Consider the following 21,166-nt stretch of genomic DNA (forward strand, 5'->3'; position numbering starts at 1 on the left):
CAGCGACTCCCTCCCCTGCCTGGAGGGAAACATGTGTGAGTGTGTGTGTGTGTGTGTGCTGAACTTTCTGTCTTTTGCCCAGCTCACGTTAGGTTCATTTCAACTGTGCATTTGTTGCACGGTTACGTGAAGCAGACCTTTCAGACGAGCAAACCTCGTCGCTGCCGCCGGCGCTTTGCCTCCATCCCACTGCGCGGAACGCCTTTCTCATTGTGCCACGTTAACGGTCACCTTTGTCCCCACCCTATCTGATGTGGAGTGAATAACATGACGGATGAAAGACAGCAAGAAAAACAGGGGAGGTTAAGTGCTGTGGATGTGTGGGTGGAAGTGTGTGTATGTGGGTGTTTTGTGGGTTGGGTGGAAGTACTGCATGTGTGTGTGTGTGCGTGTGTGTGTGGTGGGGGGTGGGGTGTTTGGGTGGGAGGTGTTGGGTACATGTGAGGGTGAAAAGCGATATACAGTTTGAGACATTGCAGTGTACTCAGTTTCACCAAATGATGAAAGTAATAACCACTATTTCAGCTTTGTACATGTTGTGGAACTCCGGTTCAAACTGCACCATCTTTTCATTAAATCAAGTTGAGAAGTTGAACATTTTCCTTTCATTCAGGGGTGATGGTGGGTCCCGCAGACAGACCAGTTGAGAACCACCGTTCTAAAGTACCGATAGCAGAACTCTGGACCACATCGATCCAATCAAACATCCTGTGAGGAGCGACTTGCGGCTGTTAGTTCAAAACAACAATGGCGGCTCCTCAAGAGGTTAGTGTAGATGCTGCAAGAGCATCACTTCTAACAGAACCGGAGTGTTTTTTCATTGAAAAAGAAGTAAAGAAAGGCTTTCTTTGACTCGCTTTGGAGTGACTGTAATCGACAGGTGGTTCAACCAATCACCTGCCAAGAAATATTTTAAAGTGCCTGCTCTTTTTCAAACAGTTTCCATTGTCAGAGAGTTCTGTGTAACAAACCGTTTGGAGTGTCAGGTTTCTTCTAAATACCACGAGAAGGCAATTTAATATCTCTCATACTAGCCAAAAGAATGAATGATGAAAACCCATAAGTCCATAAATGTATTGACATGTTTTATGGCTTTTTTGTCAGCACCTCCCGGCCTTACATAGCAATCCTTTCTAGTAATGGATCTAGATAAACCATAAAAATTATAATTATTAATTATTAACCAGATAAATAATAACTCTGTTAACGTGATTCTTTTGCGGAAAAAAATCAACCCATTATGAATCGATGAGATTCCCAGCCGCTGTAGCTAGCAGTTTATAGATGGTGAATGTCTCCCAACGACCCGCAAGTGGATACCAAAAACTAGTTTGAACTAGTGCTGCTAGGCAAAATACTTTAACACCAGTAGAAAGTCTTAAGATTTGTGCACATGGTACTGTACATCCATTTGTGTTTCCGTGTTCTTTCCATACAGCAGAGCTTGTGAACCTGAGTGCTCGTCATTGTGTGTCTGAGTTACCCAGATCTATGAGGATGGCGTGCTGCTGTGAGGTCAGCTGCTTCAGCAGCTCTTTGTACGGAGTGGGATTGGCGGGCGGCCGGGACGGGACCGTCTGCCTGAGCAGGTATTGTTCAGAAAGAAACTTCCAGATCTCTCCCCGGTGCTGCCTCGGGACGCCTGTCGGAGAGGACAAAGAGACGAGGCAGGTTGAGTGTGTGGGGAGGGGGGTAGTTCAAAAGTGGAAGGGTTACGTTAACCCGCTGTGAGACTGTTTCCAGACATTCGTAAGCAAATCCTAAGAGGAATGTGGTGACAGTTAGAGGCTGCTCTCTAGGAGTTAAAAAATATTTACCACAAATATTTATAGATATAACATTTTAATCCTATGGACTCTGATATTTGGAGCATCACAAAATAACTGACTTTCTTTTACACTTGCATCAGTGAAACAACAGAGATATATTGTGTATATTAACAGAAAGAGCCCAGAGTACAGGCGTCAAAACACCCTAGCAACGCGACCACCGATTTGACTCCATGTGTAATCAATCGTGCGCCATGATTCGGCTATCGAGGTTACTTTGACTCTAGAGGCCGAGTCTTTTCATTCGCCAGTAGCCTTTTCTGTGTGTTTGTGGACTTTAGAGCTCCCCTGGTGCTTTTGAGGCTGAGGGGCTGAGGAGATAACCCTCCTGTCCGCTCAGAATGTGCTGATACTAGAAAGCGCACAGAGGAGGAGAGAGCCTTGAGGGAGATGCGAACAAACACACACAAACACTTTAAAAAATGTTGAATAAAAAAGAAAGAAAGAACAAACATCCCTAAGAAGCACTGGTATATGTATTTGCGGAGCCAGGCGCATACCTTGTGCAACAGCAGCGTGGATGGTCTCTGTGTCAAACTTGACCTTTGCCCTCGCAGGAGTTCCCAGCATCTTCTCCCACACCAGAGTGACCTCCTTCAGACACGGGGTGATTTCGTCATAGTCCAGCTTCAGGCGCTTGTTCTGCAGATCGCTCTCTGTGGCTGAGAACAAAGGGAAAAAACGCACACGTTAACGATACACTGTGTGTGTGTTTGTGTGTTTGTACCTTTCTTTGCAAAGCACCAAGCCCTGTACGTTTTGTACTTTTTGGCTTTCCTACATAATGTGACAGCAATCGAAAACTGACAATAAAACCTTTGCGTTTAGGTAAAGACATTTCTAAACAGGCCAGGCCACACGCAATCCATGAGGAGGCTGCCGTCACCTGGTGAAAAGACAAGATGACGGGATGTTTTGGACTTGTGGTAGTGCATCCCAAAAAAATAAATCAGACTTACAACATACATGAAAGACAAAACCTTTAATAGTTTTGCATGGCTTGGGAAATGTTGGAGGCAAGCAGCTCAAGTGGGTAATCTGTGAGAAATAACTGCAGCAGTGCAACAGAGACAAGTTGTGAATACAGCTTTTAAGTTGTTGTATTGAACTTTTTAGAAAACTTCTACATCCAGCAGTTACAGGACATGGTGTTTTATTTGAAGTCCTGTTTCTGGCCGGCTGGCAAACTTAAATACAGTATTCCTGCTCTTTTAGTGCCGTTTTTTGGTCTCCACCGACTACCGAGGTAAACATCTGTCTCTTTAGTAGCTAAAATCTCCATTGTGTTCCCCAGCTAGCTGCTAATTGTGTCTCTAGTCGGAGGGCTGAGAGGGTAACGGGACAGTTTTTATTAACGCCAATCAAATTTGGATGTTTGAATATGACAAAAGAATTGAGAGTAAATTAAAGGATATCTTAAATCCTTTGACAGAGGACATATCATTATCATTATTATTATTATTATTATTATTATTATAATAACACATTCACCTGCTGGGTTATAATAAGATATTCTTTTGCCCAATCTAATTTGTGGCTTTCGGATTAACACACAAACTACACAGCGACACGAACGGTGAATTCCGTTGCGACATGTTGACACCAGCGATCAAATAAGGTGAAGGAACGCCCAGTGGCCCTCGTCTGTTCCTCTCTCTATCTGACAACACCCTTCCTCTCTTTCCTCTTCCTAATCTCTGAACCCACAGCCCTTCTTCTCTTTTCTCCTTCCTGCCTCTACTTGGGACTCTTTTTTTCTCAGCCAATCCCATGTCGGCCACACTCTCCCTCACCCTCCTCCCTCTTGCCCTTTTGACGCTCAACCGCGGTGTCCAACACGCTGACCAGCTGCGAGGGTGACGTCGCCGCTACGGGAGAGGAAAGAGACAGCAGTCCGTTTTCCTGTTCCAAAATTGCAGATTTTTAATTCTCACCCATAAAGTAAGCTTCCGCAATAAAATCCAGGATAAAACACAATTTTTAAACAAGTCGAAATTGATAACTGGCAGACTTTCTGGGGAAAACGTGATCTGATGAGGAGCGACAGCATTCATCCCACTTTGGATGGAGCGGGTCTCATTTCTGCAAATTTGACCAAATTGATTAATCCATCACAACCCAGGATTCAGATCAGGAAGCAGAAGCAGAGTTGTAGTCTTACACCCTTCTCTGCACTTTACCCACCCTTAACCTTAACTCTATAGAGACTGTGTCTGTCCCACGGCCACTTCAATTAATTAAATCAAAAGTAACCAGAGGAGGAGTTATACTAAATATAACCTCATAATGAGTATCATGGCCTCAGCAATCAGAGACAGAGAAGTAGCGGGAGTGACCTGGAGGGCGTAGTCTGGATAATAATAAAAAAAAGAAAGAAAAGAAAGAAAAAAGAAAAGTTGGACGGAGCAGCCAGCCCACACACCCAGAGTAAGAATATATGATGCTGGAGCAGCGGTGGCTCTGCTGTCTGTCTTATCTGGAGCGGACGAGAGTCTGGTCCATCAGGGCTCCATCTGCCCGCTCTCCATTTCTCTCCTAGTCTGTCGCCCGGAACAACCCGCCCATGATAACGCACAACAACATAGGAGACCCCGCCCTGGAGCAGACAAAGACACACACTTTCACAGTTGACCCATTAAAAACAGGCAGCCGTGTGAAAGATAAAAGAAGGAATGGAGCTCCACCCGGACAAATAACGGATGGAAAAGTGGAGAGGGCCAGAGAAAAACCGCCACTATTGACCAACAATCTCTCCGTCAACACACAGGCAATGATTTCTCTACTTGCTTGATGGATTTGTGGTTTGTATATGCCGCAGGTAGTTTAGGGGGCGGGGCACGCAGCTAGGTGTGTCGATGCGTGCCAACTGGGTCAGCAAAGAGGCGGGGCCCTTGGCACACCTTTACATAAGCCTCCCAGCAAAAAGACAGACACACACGCACGCACGCACGCACAAAAACAATTCTGGCAACAAATGCAATCCCACTTTGCATGTTTCAACCCTCCACTTCCGTGCATCCGACTCACCCTGTAGCTTCTGGTTCTCCGTCTCCATCCTCTGCAGCAGGATCTGCTGCAGGATGGCCTTCCTCCAGAGCTCCCTCAGCTCCTCTCTGCTCCTTCTCGTCCTCTCCTCGGGCACCGCCCGTATAGACGAGTCCCCACTTCCTCCAACTCCCACCTGGCCAGCGCACAGTCGGCCCCCCTCGAGACAGGGGTCGCCCCTCTCTGAAAGACACGTCAGATCATGCTACATGAGGGTGAGAATTAATAAGAGATAACGCAGTGTTATGTTGTGAAATAATGGTGTCAAAAATGTTTTTTAATCATAATGAGAGACATTTTTCATTCATTGGAACTCAGTAATAAAAAATAAAAAAACATGTTAGTTTAATTTGCAACACTACCTCGGATACCTGTGCAAAACAAAATGAAAAATGCTAAACAGTGTATTTGACAGTGTTTTTGACACAGTGGGGTGTGCCGCACACAAAGTGTAAAACAAGTGTTTGTGACTCCACCCCAAAGTACAGGGTGGATCCCAAAACCTCAAAATAAAGTGTTGTTTAGAGAAAAGACATAACAACTATCAAGCACTTCTGTTTCAAGATGTTATGTTGTATGCATGCACACAAGATTAGGTATGTCAATACCTGTTCCAAAGACTCTTCTAAGGGGAACTAGTGACAGGTAAGATCGGTGTACATCCACACATTACACACCAATGACAGTGTTCTCCGCGGAACGACGTTCTAAGACATGCTAAAACTAGCAGAGCCACTATACAAACATATGGCTCTTATGTTATAAGTGTGTCACACTCACACACACACACACACAATCTATTGACAGACTTGTGTATTTATTAGACAAACACAGACTCCTGCACTGCTTGAACAGAACACAGCTTCAAGGTGTGAAAAGTTTGCTCGCGCACATGCACACCCATCTGGGATCCTTGCGGAGACTCTCCACGGACTACTTTAACCCTCTAGCCCCTTACCTAACTGTAACCATAGGAGCTACCATACTGGGTGCACCTAAACGTAATGCTCAAACCATGTCTGAAGCCAAAATACCCCCCCACACACACACAAAGTGGCACAATCCACTCCCTGAGCAAACATTTCTCCGGACCCATGACCCCGAACACACACACAAAATACGGCTGGCGCTTTCCTCTGGCGCTGTCTGTGTGTGGACTGTCAACATGACCTTGAGACACCTTCATACACACACACACACACACACACACACACACACACACACACACTCACACTCACACAAAATTAAAGCCAGGTGCAGGTCTAACTCATAGCGAGGAGACACGTCCTGCTTGATGTTCGGAGGTTTTTGGTTTGAAAGGGAAACTTGACGGAGCCCTGAAGCTCGCTAATCCCTCATGAGCGGCATGTTCAGGTCCCGCTAGTCCCACATCCCTGTTGCATTTATGAAGACTCAAACAGAGACTGTGCACACACCACCACCCTTGTGAAGCTTTTCATTACCCAGTGTGTTGTTGTTGAGACTGCGTCAGAGTAACTGAACCGTATAGAAATGTTTGTGCCTGTTCAAAATTTTGAAATATCACGCTTTGGCACCCCACAGTGGAAGCACAAGACGAAGACACGGTGGCAGGAAACTGTGTGGCGTTCTACACACAGTGGCTAACATGCATATGATATGATTTTAGTGAGCTAAATATCAATAATTTGTACATGTGCTTTTGTCAAAAAAAAAATGAAAAAAAATGAAAATACAAAATTGAATTAGTACTTTTTTCTTATTGTAGTTTTACTCATTTCCCTGAAGTCACACCTGCATTCCAAACTGCACAAGTCAGTCCTATCACAACACACAAGTTCATGAGTTCCACGCAACGCTAGGACTATAAAAAACAGCCACCCGTATTATTTTGGGCGTGGCGTACATGGCAACACCAAAACGCCACCCTCCAGCAGACTGTGCCATTGTTTAGGTTTCAGGGTCAATGCCAAGTTTTTAGAACAGAAGGGTTTTTTGTTTTTCTTTGCCAGAAATGCTCACCTTGAAATAACACGCCAACGTTCTGCTAAACCTGCCTCTCTGCCGTTTCATACGCGCAAGAGGAGGTTTGAATTGAAGGCGGTCTGCAGGGACACTGACAGTTGCTGTTTGTTTTGTTAGTGCTTCACTGACAACTGTAACAAATGACGTAATGTGCCACTATAGAGGGAGTTCATCACACTCACACAAAGACACTTCACCCTTAGAGACCCACGTAGACAACATAGAGTTTTTGTCTTTTTTTAGGGTGGTGGGGGACAGAGGATCTTTAGGGGTTAGCAGGTCGACAGTATACGCCAGTATAGGTTTACCAGAACAACGGAGATTGATAAATAGCACAATGGGAAAGATGTTTTTTTTTGTATTTTGGGGTGAACAATCTCTTTAAGTTACTAAAGTCTGAGAACCCCTGGATAATGCCATATGATGAAAAAAATAAATAGAGATATATATATTTTTTTAAAGAAGAGTAGTGGAGCTACAGTGTGACCAACCCAACTATTGACAGTGTCGACACATCTTTCATACACAAAAAAAACCCGGGTTTTGAAGACATACGAGCAGATGCATGATTCCCACGTCTGCATGCACGCACGCACGCACGCATGCATGCACGCACGCATGCATGCACACACACACACACACACACACACAGACAGACTCTCTCACACACACACACACACACACACACACACACACACACACACACACACACACCCTTTTGTGTAGTCTACTGAGAGGAGACCGGCGAGCAATAATTAACTCTCTACTTGAACCATCACGCCTCTGAAATATATGACAGGGCGGTAAATCTCAATGCTTCATATGTCTTCAGCAATTTTCTCACAGCATCCATGTGTAACTGACAAACAAAGTGTTCTTGTGTATAGAGGACAACATTCACAAAAAGCAAAATGCTCTTCTAGACTGGGTTATCAAGAGGAAAATCAATTAGCCACACTGGCCACAACCAGCAGTTTACAATGTTTACTAACAAAATAAATCAAGAAAGAAGTAATGTCATTTTTTCATTGCATTCTGTACAATCATAAATCGTTTCGCCCCCTGATGGCCAGTAGAGAGAATGCAAGTTTTAAGACTCTTCAGAAACTGAGGTTGCCGCCTGGTCGGGTCCGGAATGGCTGTTATAAAAGACAACACAAGGGTCTTGCCCATGCTCTTATTTTGGTGTTAACTGTCTTGACCTTGAGATGCCTTCTTCCTTAGTTTTCCTAGAGTTTATTTATATCAGTAAATCGTTCCCTGCATCAAACACATTGAGACGTGCACCACTGACGTTTTTTTGTTCCTGATCAGATGGAATAATGTTTAAATACTTAATTTTATCCAGAATTTGTCAAGTTTAAGATAATATTGAGAATTCAGGATTTTAGCCAATTCTGTTCAGGATGAAAAGCAAATATTATGCTCTACTTGGGGTGTAAGAAAATATCGATACACTTCAGTATCGCTATTTAATGCTTTGGGATACTGTTTCGATTCTTAAAAACACATCTTATTTCTTTTCAAATGTAATACATATTTAAAAAAATACATACATACATAATTCGATTACCTAAAGAATCCAGAAAGCATTTTTGGCCAATGTTGACTCATGATATTGTATGTTACAGGCACAAGTTTTACTTATGGCATGGAAGTTTTCCTAGAATTAGAAAATGAATAAATCGCAATATATCTAAATTAGGGCAGGGCATGTTAACGCATTAAATACGTTAACGCCGACAATAATTTCATCATGCGTTAACAGCATTTTTTGTTTGCACCCAGAGGGGCTTAACACTGCTGCACACATTGACCGAGAACATGGAGAAAGGTACTTTTAAATGGACATTTTCAGTTTAAATCTCTACCAAACGGCGTAGTTAATAAAGGTTATTTGTAACCACGGTAAACTTGAGTTATCTTAACACCGGAGGACTACGAGCATGAAGTACGACTTAAAGGCGTCACACAGCATTGATGCCAGCCAAGAGCTACCCAAACAACCAGTGGAGCGAAACTTCGTCAGACTACTTTGGATGCGGCGTGCGGAAGAAGTGTCGATAAACCAACGCAGGAACAATGAACAACTGCCTCGGCCAAGTGGAGAGCAGCGGACTGCAGGCCGCTTCCTGTCGTGGAAGATGTCGGTCTGAGGAGCGTCCTTAGAATCACAACGAAAGACAGCGCGTCGATTTCTATGAAATGGAGCGGACTACAAAAATGGCGGCGTTACAACGTACACCAACTGTTGCTCTCACTGGCGTCTACTGGACATCGCCGGGTAACACAGTTATCTCGGAGATACAGTTCATTATATTGACGGACTGTGGGAGCTGCATTCACGTGCTTTGACTGTCATGAAAACAGAAGACAGACATGATGCAGAAACGTGCGCGGAACACTTTATTCATGTTGCGCAGCAGTGGAACGTGTACAATAAAGTCAGCACACTTAGTAGTGAAAGAAATATGAAATACGTTTGACAAAGTCCTGGCCACTTAAACTCACTGTGGGTAACTGCTCAACCTACATTTTTCTTTCTTTGACTGAGACTCTCCAGGGGGTACGTGAGATTAAAAAAAACAATTGTAAATGAGCATTCATTAAACAATCCTTTAAAAATAGTTAAAGAAATATTCAATAAAATATAAGTGTCAGTTCATAAACTGAATTTTATTCTATATTAAATAACACACTGATGGCACAGCGCTGTGTATTACATCAGGGGGTACATCACTGAAAAACTGTTGAGATCCACTTATCTAAGTATGCAAGTACAAAATAATTACTACTAACATTCAGTATTGACCCAATTTGTAGAACTTGAAAAACTTCTGAAAGTTCTGTTGCTGAACACTAATTGTATATTTGCAGAGGTATCTGTTCCTCCATATATTTCACTGCAATAGCACGATAGAAACAGGCACGATCGCCTTCTTGCACAAATTAGTAAATACTGTGTGGGGCGTCAGAAGCTTTAATCCTATCAAAGGAATAATCTTTTCTTTCCATTTCAACTCAAAAGGAGACAAACTGCGAACCGGACGACTTTTCTACTTTCTTTACGACTGATGGGTAGGAAAGACATTGACGAACGTTGTCAGAGTTATTTAACAATTAGTGACTGTGTCCATTCTTACCATTGGCGTCTGTGTTCTTCTGTGGGGTGGCGACCCGCAGGAAGATCTGCTGCCTCCACGAGTGACGGTGGCCGCGTAGAGGGCTTTCCCCTACGCCGCATGCTGCACTCGGCGAAGACAGAGCTGCTACATCACTGAAACATAAATGGACACAAAATCAGGTTAAGTGATCCGTGAAACAAGGAGCACAGATTAGGACAACACTGGACACACCGACATGAACGTGACTACTTGGTGTGTGTGTGTGTGTGTGTGTGTACCTGCTCTTTGGGACATCGGGGTAATCATTCTCTTGGACAGGGGCCAGAAATGGAAATTTCAGAAAATTAGGGACAGAGGAGGAGGAGCGGAGACGAGCGCGCAAACCACCCAGAGGGCTGAGATGGAGAGATGGAGGAGAGGGAAAAAAAAGGAGGCAGGAAACAAATGAAAAGAGAAACGTAAGGCCCGTTCACGCTGAGAGACACGTGCTTCAAAAGAGATGAAGTGAAAAGAGATGAAAATAATTTAACTTTTCAAAAGACACAGCTTTGGATCTCTTTTCAAGCCGTCAGCCAACAAGTGACATCACATTTGGCGTTTCTGTCTGAACAGGGCCTGACGCGATAACATCAAAGAGCAGGTCAAAGGAAGGCCCGAACCGTTAAATAAGAGCACAAACAGCGTTGGTTTAACTGAAAACCAGCGCAGGATTCTCACCGTCGTTTAGGATGATGAGGGAGGAGAGGAGAGGGAGATGAAGGGCAGGGAGGAACAGGAGGAAGGGTGGAGTCGGTCGGCAGATGTCTGAGAAACGGTGCGAATACAGGAAGAGCGAGCAAAAAGAAAGAGAGCAGAGGAAGTCACAAAAAAACTAAATCTATGACAACTGAAAAAAACGGGGTGAAGAGAAAGAGCAGGGGAAATTAAAGAAAAAGGTTTTGTTTTTTAAAGATACAGCTGGAAGATACAGCTTCTCAAAGTGCTTGGACAAAATATTATTAATATTGTCTTTTCCTTGATGAGACAGCAACATGACAACTATAATGTTATATATTCTGAATGTATTTGACTCAATTAAAAGAATACAGTGGAAACCAGAGACATGCAGGTTATTCTTCCTTCTTTGTCAAAACCTGCAGCAGAGATGAGGAGCGGGCTTCAGAAGTCTGGTAACCTCAAGTCTTTCGGACCTCCCCAACCCCAGATGTTTTTTATTTGAAACTTCAGACCCAGCAGACGCTGAGCTCCTGAGCCACAAAACGCTTTACACATTGAAATAGAGCGGCAGCCTTTTTTATATTGTTGCGGGCTAACTCCCGAAACAACGAAACAGACGGCAAGTCACAAACTCACTGAGGTGATAATGAGTGACAAATTAGTTTGGCTAATTTTTTTGTAACCAGTGGCTAGTGACCAGCGGTGGCACTTGATCCAACAGCCCTCCACCTCATTCCCACGGAGAAGGACAAGCTAAATAGCTAACGAGCCAACAATCCAGAGCAGCCTCAGTTCTCTTCCCAGTGAGCTGCAACTGTGTTGTCGCTATAACAACTAACAACAAAAGCCATTTTCTTTCGTACTAGTCAAATGACCACGGAAAGCTGTTTAATGTCCGTCTTAATCCTATTCTATTCAGTTTCTATGGCTTTAGAAATATAGATTTCCCCTTTAACTGCGAGCGCTCTTGCGTGCTTCCACCATCCTAACCACATCATGTCGACTATTTTCTTCATCAGATAACCACATAGTAGTGTGGAATTTGATTTAATGTCAAGCGGTATATTGCGGAAGCCGAGTTTTGTTCAAGAGCAGAGGAATTTACGTCAAAAGCAAGGATTTCAATAGCAGCACTTTTCTGACAGGAACTCATCTACTTCCTGCATTAAGCCGGCTGTAGCTATTTACAGATGATCTACACCGTCTTGTTTCCCTTTGACGCAGATGCACCTGCTGAGATAGTGGAAACCAGTGGCTGACACACTCCACTGGACACTCTGTGAACAACCCGTGAGTCACAGGCTTATTCCTGATTGTCGCCAGTACGGCGAGGGGTATGAAAATACGTGCTTCAGTTGCTGACCCACAAAGAGGATACAAGTTGTTAAAACAATAAACATAAAGCAACTGAAACCCAAACAAACCCTCTCTCAATATTCTCCAGGTCAACTCATGGCAGTGAGATGGGCGGCCCCTTCACATGCGAGACACATCCCTAGCGTATGTGGCCGTGATAAATGTTGGCCATGTTGTAATACGTGTCACTGGGAATGTAAAGATTTGAAACTGAAACCAGAAACACGCCTTACTTGCTCTGGTGCGGCGTGTCGGTGCTGACGGAGTAGTGTCGTACCAGCCTGGGCTTGCTGGCTGCGGTGGGGTCCTGCGGCGTGTGAGTCAGTGCATGCAGCGGCGAGCTCTCTGCTGAGGAAGGGGTGGGTGGGTGGCTGAAGGTGCTAGCCCGTCGGCGGAAGCCCTGAGGCTGAGCGTCCCCAGGTTGAGAGGAAGCCGAGGGGGACAGGGGGAGGGAGGAGTCGAGGCGCTTCAGGTCCCCCGTTGAGTTGTGACACCTGAGGACGACGAGGAAAAGCGTGTGAGGAGAAAAACATGGTGTCCACAAAAGCTCACAACCACATATTGTGGTGCGTTATGTAGTCCAAGGGAAAGGTGTGAGGTGAAATGAAGTTTGTAATATCCTTCCGCAACATCACAAACATTAATCTGGCTGACCTCACAACAGGCATTGACAGTTTCCCCATCATCACCCCCCCACACACCCTGGATCATCTGGTTAATCTTTACAATGATAGTCTCCGTACTCTGCTGAACTCACTTGCTCCCCTCAAAACCCGGACTGTCTCATTCCCCCACTCTGCCCCCTGGTTCTCCCCTCAGCTCCGCCAGTTGAAAGCCAAGGGTCGTCAGTTGGAGAGGCTTTTCACCAAAACCGGGCTCACGATCCATAAATAGATGCACCATGCCCACATCCTCCTCTACAAAGATGCCCTCTCCTCAGCCAAATCACAATTCTTTACTGACAAAATCACTGCTGGTGCTGGGAACACCAGGACCCTTTTCTCTGTGGTCAACAATTCATTCTGCCCCCCAGATTCCCTTCCCCCTCACTTCTACTCCACGGAAAACTGTAACTCCCTAATGTCATTTTTTAACACTAAAATAACTACCATCCATCAGCAACTGACCCCTCATACGTCCTGCTGTCCTTCTACTTGTGTTCCCCCCCCCCGTCTCTGTACCTCTCTCCTGCTTCCAACTCCCCTCTGCCATCGTTTTATCAAAACTCATCCAGACTTCCAAGCCATCCACCTGCCAACTCGACCCCCTCCCATCCTCCCTGGTTATAGCCTCCCTCCCCTCTCTGCTATCCCTGATAACGGCCATCATCCATTCCTCCCTCACCTCTGGTTCTGTCCCATCACCTCTCAAATCCGCTGCTGTTACTCCAATACTCAAGAAACCTGGTTTAGACCCCAACATTTTCAATAACCTCCGTCCCATTTCCAACCTACCATTTCTCTCTAAAATCTTAGAAAAAACAGTGGCATCTCAGATTCAGGCTCACCTCTCAAACAACAATCTCTATGAACAGTTTCAGTCCGGTTTTCGCCCCCGTCACAGCACAGAAACCGCCCTCATCAAGATCTCAAATGACCTCCTCATGGCAGCTGACTCTGGACTACTATCAATCCTCATCCTCCTCGATCTGAGCGCCGCCTTCGACACCATCTCCCACACCATCCTCCTCGACCGTCTAGCCTCCAATGGAATTTCAGATACACCCCTTTCATGGTTTCACTCATATCTCTCTGGCCGTACTCAGTTCATTCTGTTAAAATCATTCACATCACATCCCTCCCTCCTCTCCTCCGGTGTTCCCCAGGGATCTGTCCTTGGTCCTATCCTGTTTATTATCTACCTCCTCCCACTTGGACTCATTTTCCGCAAACATAATATTCAATTCCACTGTTACGCGGACGACACCCAGCTCTATGTTTCCTCCAAACCCTCTTCCACTTCCCCGCCCTCTGTGCCTGTTTACAGGAAATAAAAAACTGGTTCACCTCAAACTTCCTCAAATTGAACAGCAATAAAACCGAGGTTGTCCTCATCGGCTCCAAGTCCACTCTCACCAAGCATCCCAGTTTCGCCCTCACAATAGACAACTCCTCGGTCTCCCCCTCCCCTCAGGCTAAGAGTCTGGGTGTCGTCCTCGACAGCACACTGTCATTCCACACTCACATCAACACCACCATCCGGTCTGCCTACTTCCACCTCCGAAATATCAACCGCCTCCGCCCTTCACTCACACCCAACAGCGCCGCAATCTTGGTCCACTCTCTTGTCACCTCCCGCTTGGATTATTGTAATTCCCTCCTCTTTGGTCTCCCCCACAAACTCCTCCATAAACTCCAACTGGTCCAGAACGCTGCTGCCCGCATCATCACCAAGACCCCTTCCATCTCTCACATCACCCCTGTTCTACGACAACTCCACTGGCTCCCCATCAAACACCGCATTGACTTTAAGATCCTCCTCCATGCATTCAAGGCCATCCACAACCTCGCCCCTCCATATCTGTCTCACCTCCAAATCAACATCCCCACCCGGTCTCTCAGGTCTGCCTCCTCCATCAACCTGACTGTCCCCCAAGCTCGTCTGTCCACCATGGGGTCAAGAGCCTTCAGCCGCTCTGCCCCTCGCCTCTGGAACTCCCTCCCCCCTGACATCAGAAACATTGACTCTATCATTTTATTCAAAACCCACCTCAAAACCCATCTTTTCAGGCAGGCCTATGCCTGACGTGTTCCCCTCTGGGTTGCTCTGCTGCAAACTGTTCTGCTTTTAACTGTGCTGCTTTTTAAATTGTGTCCGATTTTTAAATATGTTGTACGGCGACCTTGAGTGCCTTGAAAGGCGCCTTATAAAACAAATGTATTATTATTATTATTATTATTATTATTATTATATGCACTGATATAGGGAGTCCAAGAAAGTTTGGAATAATTTAATCATGCTTAACTTATGCACAATTATATTCTGTTTTACAATTGACGCTTCGCTATGTCCCTCACTCCAACTCAGACTGGCCAATCATAGCATTGCATCAGCCAGCTCTGACCAGGGTCCGACAACTATCCGGCTCTGCTCCGCAGACTCTCATGCAACGGTTACACACTTTTCTTCATGTTCAGGCTGGTGGAGTGGATTTGGAGCGGGTTGAGGTTAAACCTTGTGTAATAGTAATGCTCGTTACCCGGAGGGGTTGGAAGGAGATGCATGTTTCTAAAAAACTCTTGAGCGTTAGCACATCATTAACCAGCGTTAGCGCTTCTATGCTACGCTAGCTACTGAAGGTTTACTGAATGTAAATACATGCTGCTTCTGCTTTTTACTGAGTGCATGAAGACCTACCTGACTTTACTGGACCAGTGTTGTTTCTGTATTTCATTGTCTTCTGTCTCGATCTCCAGGTGATGTGGTGGTTCACTTTTACACAGTGATCTTTAGCTTCTATCTTTATTTTTTTTACCTGTTTTCACTGCCGAGTCAGTTTGACATCCTGGATTTATTCCTTAAGCGCATATTCTAAACTATTTTGTTTGCTTCTTCATCTATTCAGGGAGTGCAGTTAGTGACAGTGTGGTCTCTACGGTAACAGCGATGGAGTAGCAGCTGGGGCGAAGGGTCAAATACTGTCCTTTATGGTTTTCAAGCTAAAAAGCTATTCAAAAACACATTGAAGTATCAAATCAATTCTGGAGGCTGGTTTTCCACAAACACATGTCCAGAAATCAGGGATCAGGTTCTTCGAACTCAAGGTCTTAACAACCTCTACAATTATGAAATTGCTCTGACCTTTAAATCACTGACTGTTGTCCCCCACGGTATTAGTCAGTGTGTGTATTTGTGTGTATGTGTGTGTTTGTGTGTGGGCATGTGTGTTTACCTGAGTGGGCTGGTGGGTCGCAGCTGGGAGGAGGCGGGCAAGGGGTCATCCAGACAAGACTGGTCCTGGCTGCCGTTGAGCGTACAAAAGGAAGGGCCGCCGTCACTTCCTACACTGTTATCTCTCTGAGCTCGGGCCTTGCTGCTCCCCTGCCAAAAAAAACAAAACACACACACTTCAAGGTTATATGACAGAGCCTCCTCTATATCTGGCCCCTCCCTCTGGAACTCTCTCCCCAAACTCATCCGAGACGGCAGTGACCTTTCCATATTCAAATCACAAATCAAAACCCACCTGTTCTGAACTGCTTTTAATGTGTGATTGTGTGCTCTATGATCTTATTGTTTTTATCGTAATTTTCGTTAATTTTATTGTATAGCTTTTAGGATGTTTTAGGAAGTGTCTTTGAGTACCTTAAAAAGCGCTATATAAATGATATGCATTATTATTATTATTATTTACAGGCTTTTACATGGCACCAACAACAACCAGCAAAACACTTCCAAGGACTTATTTTTCCAGGCCTGTTCTTCTATGTTGGATCACAATAATGACAGCATAGGATATATGTAAGTGAATACTGGAGCACTACAGAATACCTTCCAGATCCCCTCCAGGGACTCGGTGAGCGAGCGCTTGGCTCGGCTCTTGAACTGCTCGAGTCGCTGGCGACTGCTACTCTGCTGTGAATCCACCGGGGCTGGAGCTGCTGCCTCCTCACACACCTACAAACACATGGAGAGGCAGAGAGAGAAAGATACGATGAGACGAGTGAGTGCGAGTACATACAAGCTTCGTGGGACACTTAATTCTGTCTAAGTAAAAGGGATATTTGGAATGAAGACAGGAAATGAGAGGGGAAGATGTGCAGCCTCAGTATGTGTACATTAGAGATTAGCAGAAGTGACCTGTGTGCTGTCTCCAGGCTGAGTGTGATGATGGCTCCTCTGCCTCTCCTCATACAGACCCCTCAAAGAGGCCATCAGCAACTCATTCTCTTCCTGGTCGCTCTTAGGACGAGCCCTCTGAAACACAAACATCTTTTATTACATTTATCTTTTTCAACCCTGCCGAATATAAATGATATGCGAGGAACAGTTTTCAAACGTTGAAATAAAAGCAGCAGTCAAACGTGAGGGGTTTTGAGGTCGACGACAGCTACCTGACATCGCAATAGTGCACACGCTGTGTTGTTTCGCTTTAGAAAAGCATGATCTCAAGAGTTCAGCGCCGACGTGGTGCTGCAGTTCTGCCACATCACCAGCAGATGTCAGCCGAGTCATAGAGAAATACTTGAGGGCGTCTTCTCCCCAAGGTTCACATTCAACTGTTCATCAACGTGTAGCAACGACAACGAAGGATAAAATAACATCAGCGGGCCTAAACGGATGTGCTTTATCAAACAGCCCACTTGTGTTTCTAGGAAAGGAGGAGGATGTGTGGAGAGACCATGAAGAACACATGTTTCCACGGTAGGGCTGCACAATTAATCAGATTTTAATCGCGATTTTGGCTGCCACAATTAAATGAGCATGATCATCAGCGATATTGAGGTTTAAAATGCTGCTCTGCCACACATCAAATCAAGCGCTTCCTCAACTAACTGAGAACGAGATGGGAGGTGTCATGCGCGCACGCCCTGCAGCCTCAAAAAAAAGTTGCGTCTGCAGCTGACTCCGGTTTTAGTAGAAGAGGACAGAAACAACAGAACAGAGAGCAGACGGTACCGTGTTATACTATTTTATTTATATTTTCCTTCTACTAGATGCACTGTGATAAGGACCAGTCTGATGCAAAGATTTGTGGAGTTCTTGTTCATTTAAACATGAAAGAGCAATAAAAAGATGTTAAAGATCACTCTAAAATTAATTCATAATCGTGATAAATAATCGTGATCTCAATATTGATCAAAATAATCGTGATAATGATTTGGGCCATAATCGTGCAGCTCTATTCCACGGTGATCAAAGGGAAACCTTTTACCGTCTTTTAGCTGGTATGCTTCAAGCCCAACGTTGAAACGGCCTTTCGGAAGATCTTAAGAGTAGCAGAAAATATTTTTATTTTTAAACAGAAACTAAAAACCCAACTAGTTAGTCTGGCTTTCATGTAGTGTTTTTACATTTTGTGGTTATTATTATTGCTTACTAAGTTTCATTGTATGCATTGGTTTGTAGTATTTCTACATTTGACAGATTTTTCTTTTTACTGTTTTACCAGAACAATATATTCAGCGTTGTATTTTACTTTCTAGACTTTATTTGGTGTGCATTAGTCTCTACACTTTCAATCTTGTGTAAAGCACTTTGAATGAGATTGGATTTGTTTAAAAGTTGCTGTATAAATAAAACTAGCTTGATTGGAATTTTTGGGAAGTTTTTCCTGATCCGATGTGAGGTCCTGGAACAGGGATGTCCTATGTGTACATATTGTAATTTGTGATTCTGGGCTATACTAAATTAACCAAATTGGCAACTGTGGTTAGAAGGTCCGTCTTTCAATCAGAGGATCAGCGGTTCAATCCCTGCCTGCGCTAGCCCTAGTCGATGTGTCCTTGAGCAAGACACTTAACCCCAAATTGCTCCCCATAGCTGTGCCTACGGTGTATGAATGTCAGTCAGCTATAATGTAATGAATTGAATTGAAAATGTATCGTCTTTTCTCCCCCTGCACTCAGAGACGCTTACAGAAATGTATCCAATCAAATGCGATTTTGGGCGACTAGCTAGCCACAGCGGCCACATGATCATACTGGGTAACAGGGCAAAATGGAGGGATAAGAAGATAAGAGACAATGTGTCTGAGGTCGAACTCATTCAAGGGACTCATTGATGATTTTAAGCGGCTGTTTCAATGCAGATGACCGGCGCCTGGACTCCGCAAAGTGTCCCTTTCACCTCTGCCTTGTCATCCTCAGGAGCTGTGCGTGGAGCCAAAAGGTCACTGTAGATCAGTTTGGCACTAAACTCTAAGCCCGCCCACGTTTGTTGCGGCCCAATAAAATTGAAGCATGTGACTTAAATTTCTCTTTGTAACGGCACGCCGCTCAAACTTTACACTTCACTGTGAAATACGTCGCGGCCGAGAAGCTAAAGGCGACTTCTGTTTCCAAGATTGACAGGCGGGCTGGTTTGTTTCTAGCTGTAGTCGCCTCCGAGAGAACTCTAGGAATGCACAGGTCGGGATGGACACGTTACCATGGTGTTTTCAAAGACCGACGCTTGCTCCTGGTTGTCCAGAGTGGCCAGGTGTCTCTGGAGCTCCAGCTTGGTTTTAGAAGGGTGCAGACCTGAAAAAACATGTAAATGCAGAATAAAACCACACAGCAGACCAGGTAGCATCACTTCAGATGTGTTTACATATAGTAGGTGTGTGTTTATAGGGTATGTGGGGTACTGAGGGTCGATGGTGTGGCAGTTTTATATTGTCTAGTTTAGTGTCACATAATATACCCCGATACTCCTTGTGATGCAGCTATCTACATAGAAAAGAGTTGCCTACCTTCTATCCTCTCACACAGCCTGTGAAGGTGCTGCATAGGGCAGCCGTCACACTGCTCGCTCTGAGTCTTGGCATTCTGCTGCAGGGCAGCCACAGAGAACGCCTGCTTCAAAGTCAGCATGATCTCATCCACCTACAAGAGCAAAACACTTCAACCATCCTTCCAACATACAGCCTTTTGATATCATCAGTGCGGCTATGGGTTTGCTTCTACCCGTATTCATTTACATTAGCTTATTTTCAGAACTCTATTCCACCATAGAGAAAAATTATTTGAACCAATTCACCCCATTCTTGACCTAATATTGTTTGGTTTTTTTGTCTTTCAATATACGTGGGAAATCTGGGTCTTTGCAGATATTGTATCATATGCTGGTAAAACTGGTAGAAGTCAAAGTTAAACAGGATGTGCAGTACTTCCACAGGTTTTCCAGTTTACTCTGGCTGCAGTCAAACACTGCAGTACAGCAGTACAGCCGTACAGCAGCTTTTTATCAAACTCAACATGACTCAATGGCGCACAGACGCTGAGTCATCGGTCTCAAGACTTCAAGCTCAATTTAATCAGTCGTAAATCTAACGTGTTAAACTGTGTGGGAAGTACTGATATGGAAATAACTGTGAAAATGTACAGGAAATACACACAATGCTCAACTGTCTATTGTGTGCATATCAACAATTACACCACAGTTGTTTTTAAGTTAGTTAACATTCATTATAAATGACTGAATGAATAGATTGTACCAACAGACGTGACGATTTGGATTGTAGCCGTTCATATTCATGTCTATCCAAAATACCATCACTTCATAATTGTGTCCAATTTATTATTGGTATGATATTGTCAGAAAGGGCATCTGAATTCTTGAGTTATGGCCAAATGCATGTTTCGTCCAAATTTCCAGGTGGACTTTTGTGCCAGATTTAAAGAAATCTCCTCCAGGGGTTTCTGAGATATCACGTTTACAAACGTATAATAAAGGACATCATTTTTGATGTCCCATCCTTTTCTTGCCGCGTTCCAGCACGCTCTGCTTTTATCATCCGTCTCTTACCAGCGATTCGTCGGTGCACTGGAAAATGTAGCACACAAAGTGGCAGCTTCCTCCTTCCACCGTCTCCCTGCAAATGAAGCCGAAGTGATCCACGTGACGGATACCCTGACAGAGGAAAGATCATGTGCTTCAGGATTGGGGGTTTTGAAGATCCCGGCACAAGCCTGGACAGACGGATATGTGTAAAAAACACAGTGCTTCATTCCTACCTGTGAGCAGAAGGAGATCTCTTTGAAACTCTTCTCTATGGCAACTTTCTTAGTGTCTGGACTGACCAAGAAGATCTGAGACCGGCCCACCTAAAGCAAAGACCGACACAAAGACACAACGGTGAATCTAATGGTGTGTGTGTGTGTGTGTTTTCAGTGGCTTGCGGTCTGTAGTGTGTGTGCTTCTGTGTGTGGTGAGGTTTGTGGTGTGGTTGTGACAGCAATAATGATACTCGCATACTTTAACTAGTTGTGGGCCAAGTTCCAATTCCTCACAATGTAAGTCTGGGACAAACATTACGTGATAAAAAAAGGGAAGCTTTTTGGGACTTTTACATTTTCTTTGGACTAGTTTCATTTATTGTCTTTTGAAAAAGTACCTCTGAATTTTAGAACAGTTCCACTTCAGTGGATATCCCCGTTTATGCCATCA

General features: G+C 44.5%; 1 protein-coding gene across 4 annotated transcripts in view; it reads right to left on the bottom strand.

Moving 5' to 3' along the window:
• Positions 1–21,166, bottom strand: part of tbc1d1 (TBC1 (tre-2/USP6, BUB2, cdc16) domain family, member 1) — a 42,079-nt gene that overhangs the window by 6,316 nt on the left and 14,597 nt on the right. For 2 of the 4 annotated variants that reach the window (XM_034539858.1, XM_034539867.1), the window contains exons 3-14: positions 20,734–20,823; positions 20,525–20,629; positions 19,470–19,602; positions 19,166–19,257; positions 16,877–16,993; positions 16,568–16,693; positions 15,969–16,117; positions 12,310–12,570; positions 10,022–10,155; positions 4,857–5,057; positions 2,330–2,491; positions 1,484–1,642 (exon numbers count right to left, since the gene is read on the bottom strand). In XM_034539858.1, the coding sequence (XP_034395749.1) occupies positions 1,484–1,642; positions 2,330–2,491; positions 4,857–5,057; positions 10,022–10,155; positions 12,310–12,570; positions 15,969–16,117; positions 16,568–16,693; positions 16,877–16,993; positions 19,166–19,257; positions 19,470–19,602; positions 20,525–20,629; positions 20,734–20,823 (1,729 nt within the window). Of the gene's footprint in view, positions 1–1,483; positions 1,643–2,329; positions 2,492–4,856; positions 5,058–10,021; positions 10,156–10,281; positions 10,399–10,720; positions 10,835–12,309; positions 12,571–15,968; positions 16,118–16,567; positions 16,694–16,876; positions 16,994–19,165; positions 19,258–19,469; positions 19,603–20,524; positions 20,630–20,733; positions 20,824–21,166 lie in introns of those variants that run through there. The other 2 variants (XM_034539874.1, XM_034539883.1) reach the window with 2 other exon arrangements.

The sequence above is a fragment of the Cyclopterus lumpus genome, chromosome 1, assembly GCF_009769545.1.
Source record: "Cyclopterus lumpus isolate fCycLum1 chromosome 1, fCycLum1.pri, whole genome shotgun sequence".
In the NCBI taxonomy this organism is placed as follows: domain Eukaryota; kingdom Metazoa; phylum Chordata; class Actinopteri; order Perciformes; family Cyclopteridae; genus Cyclopterus; species Cyclopterus lumpus.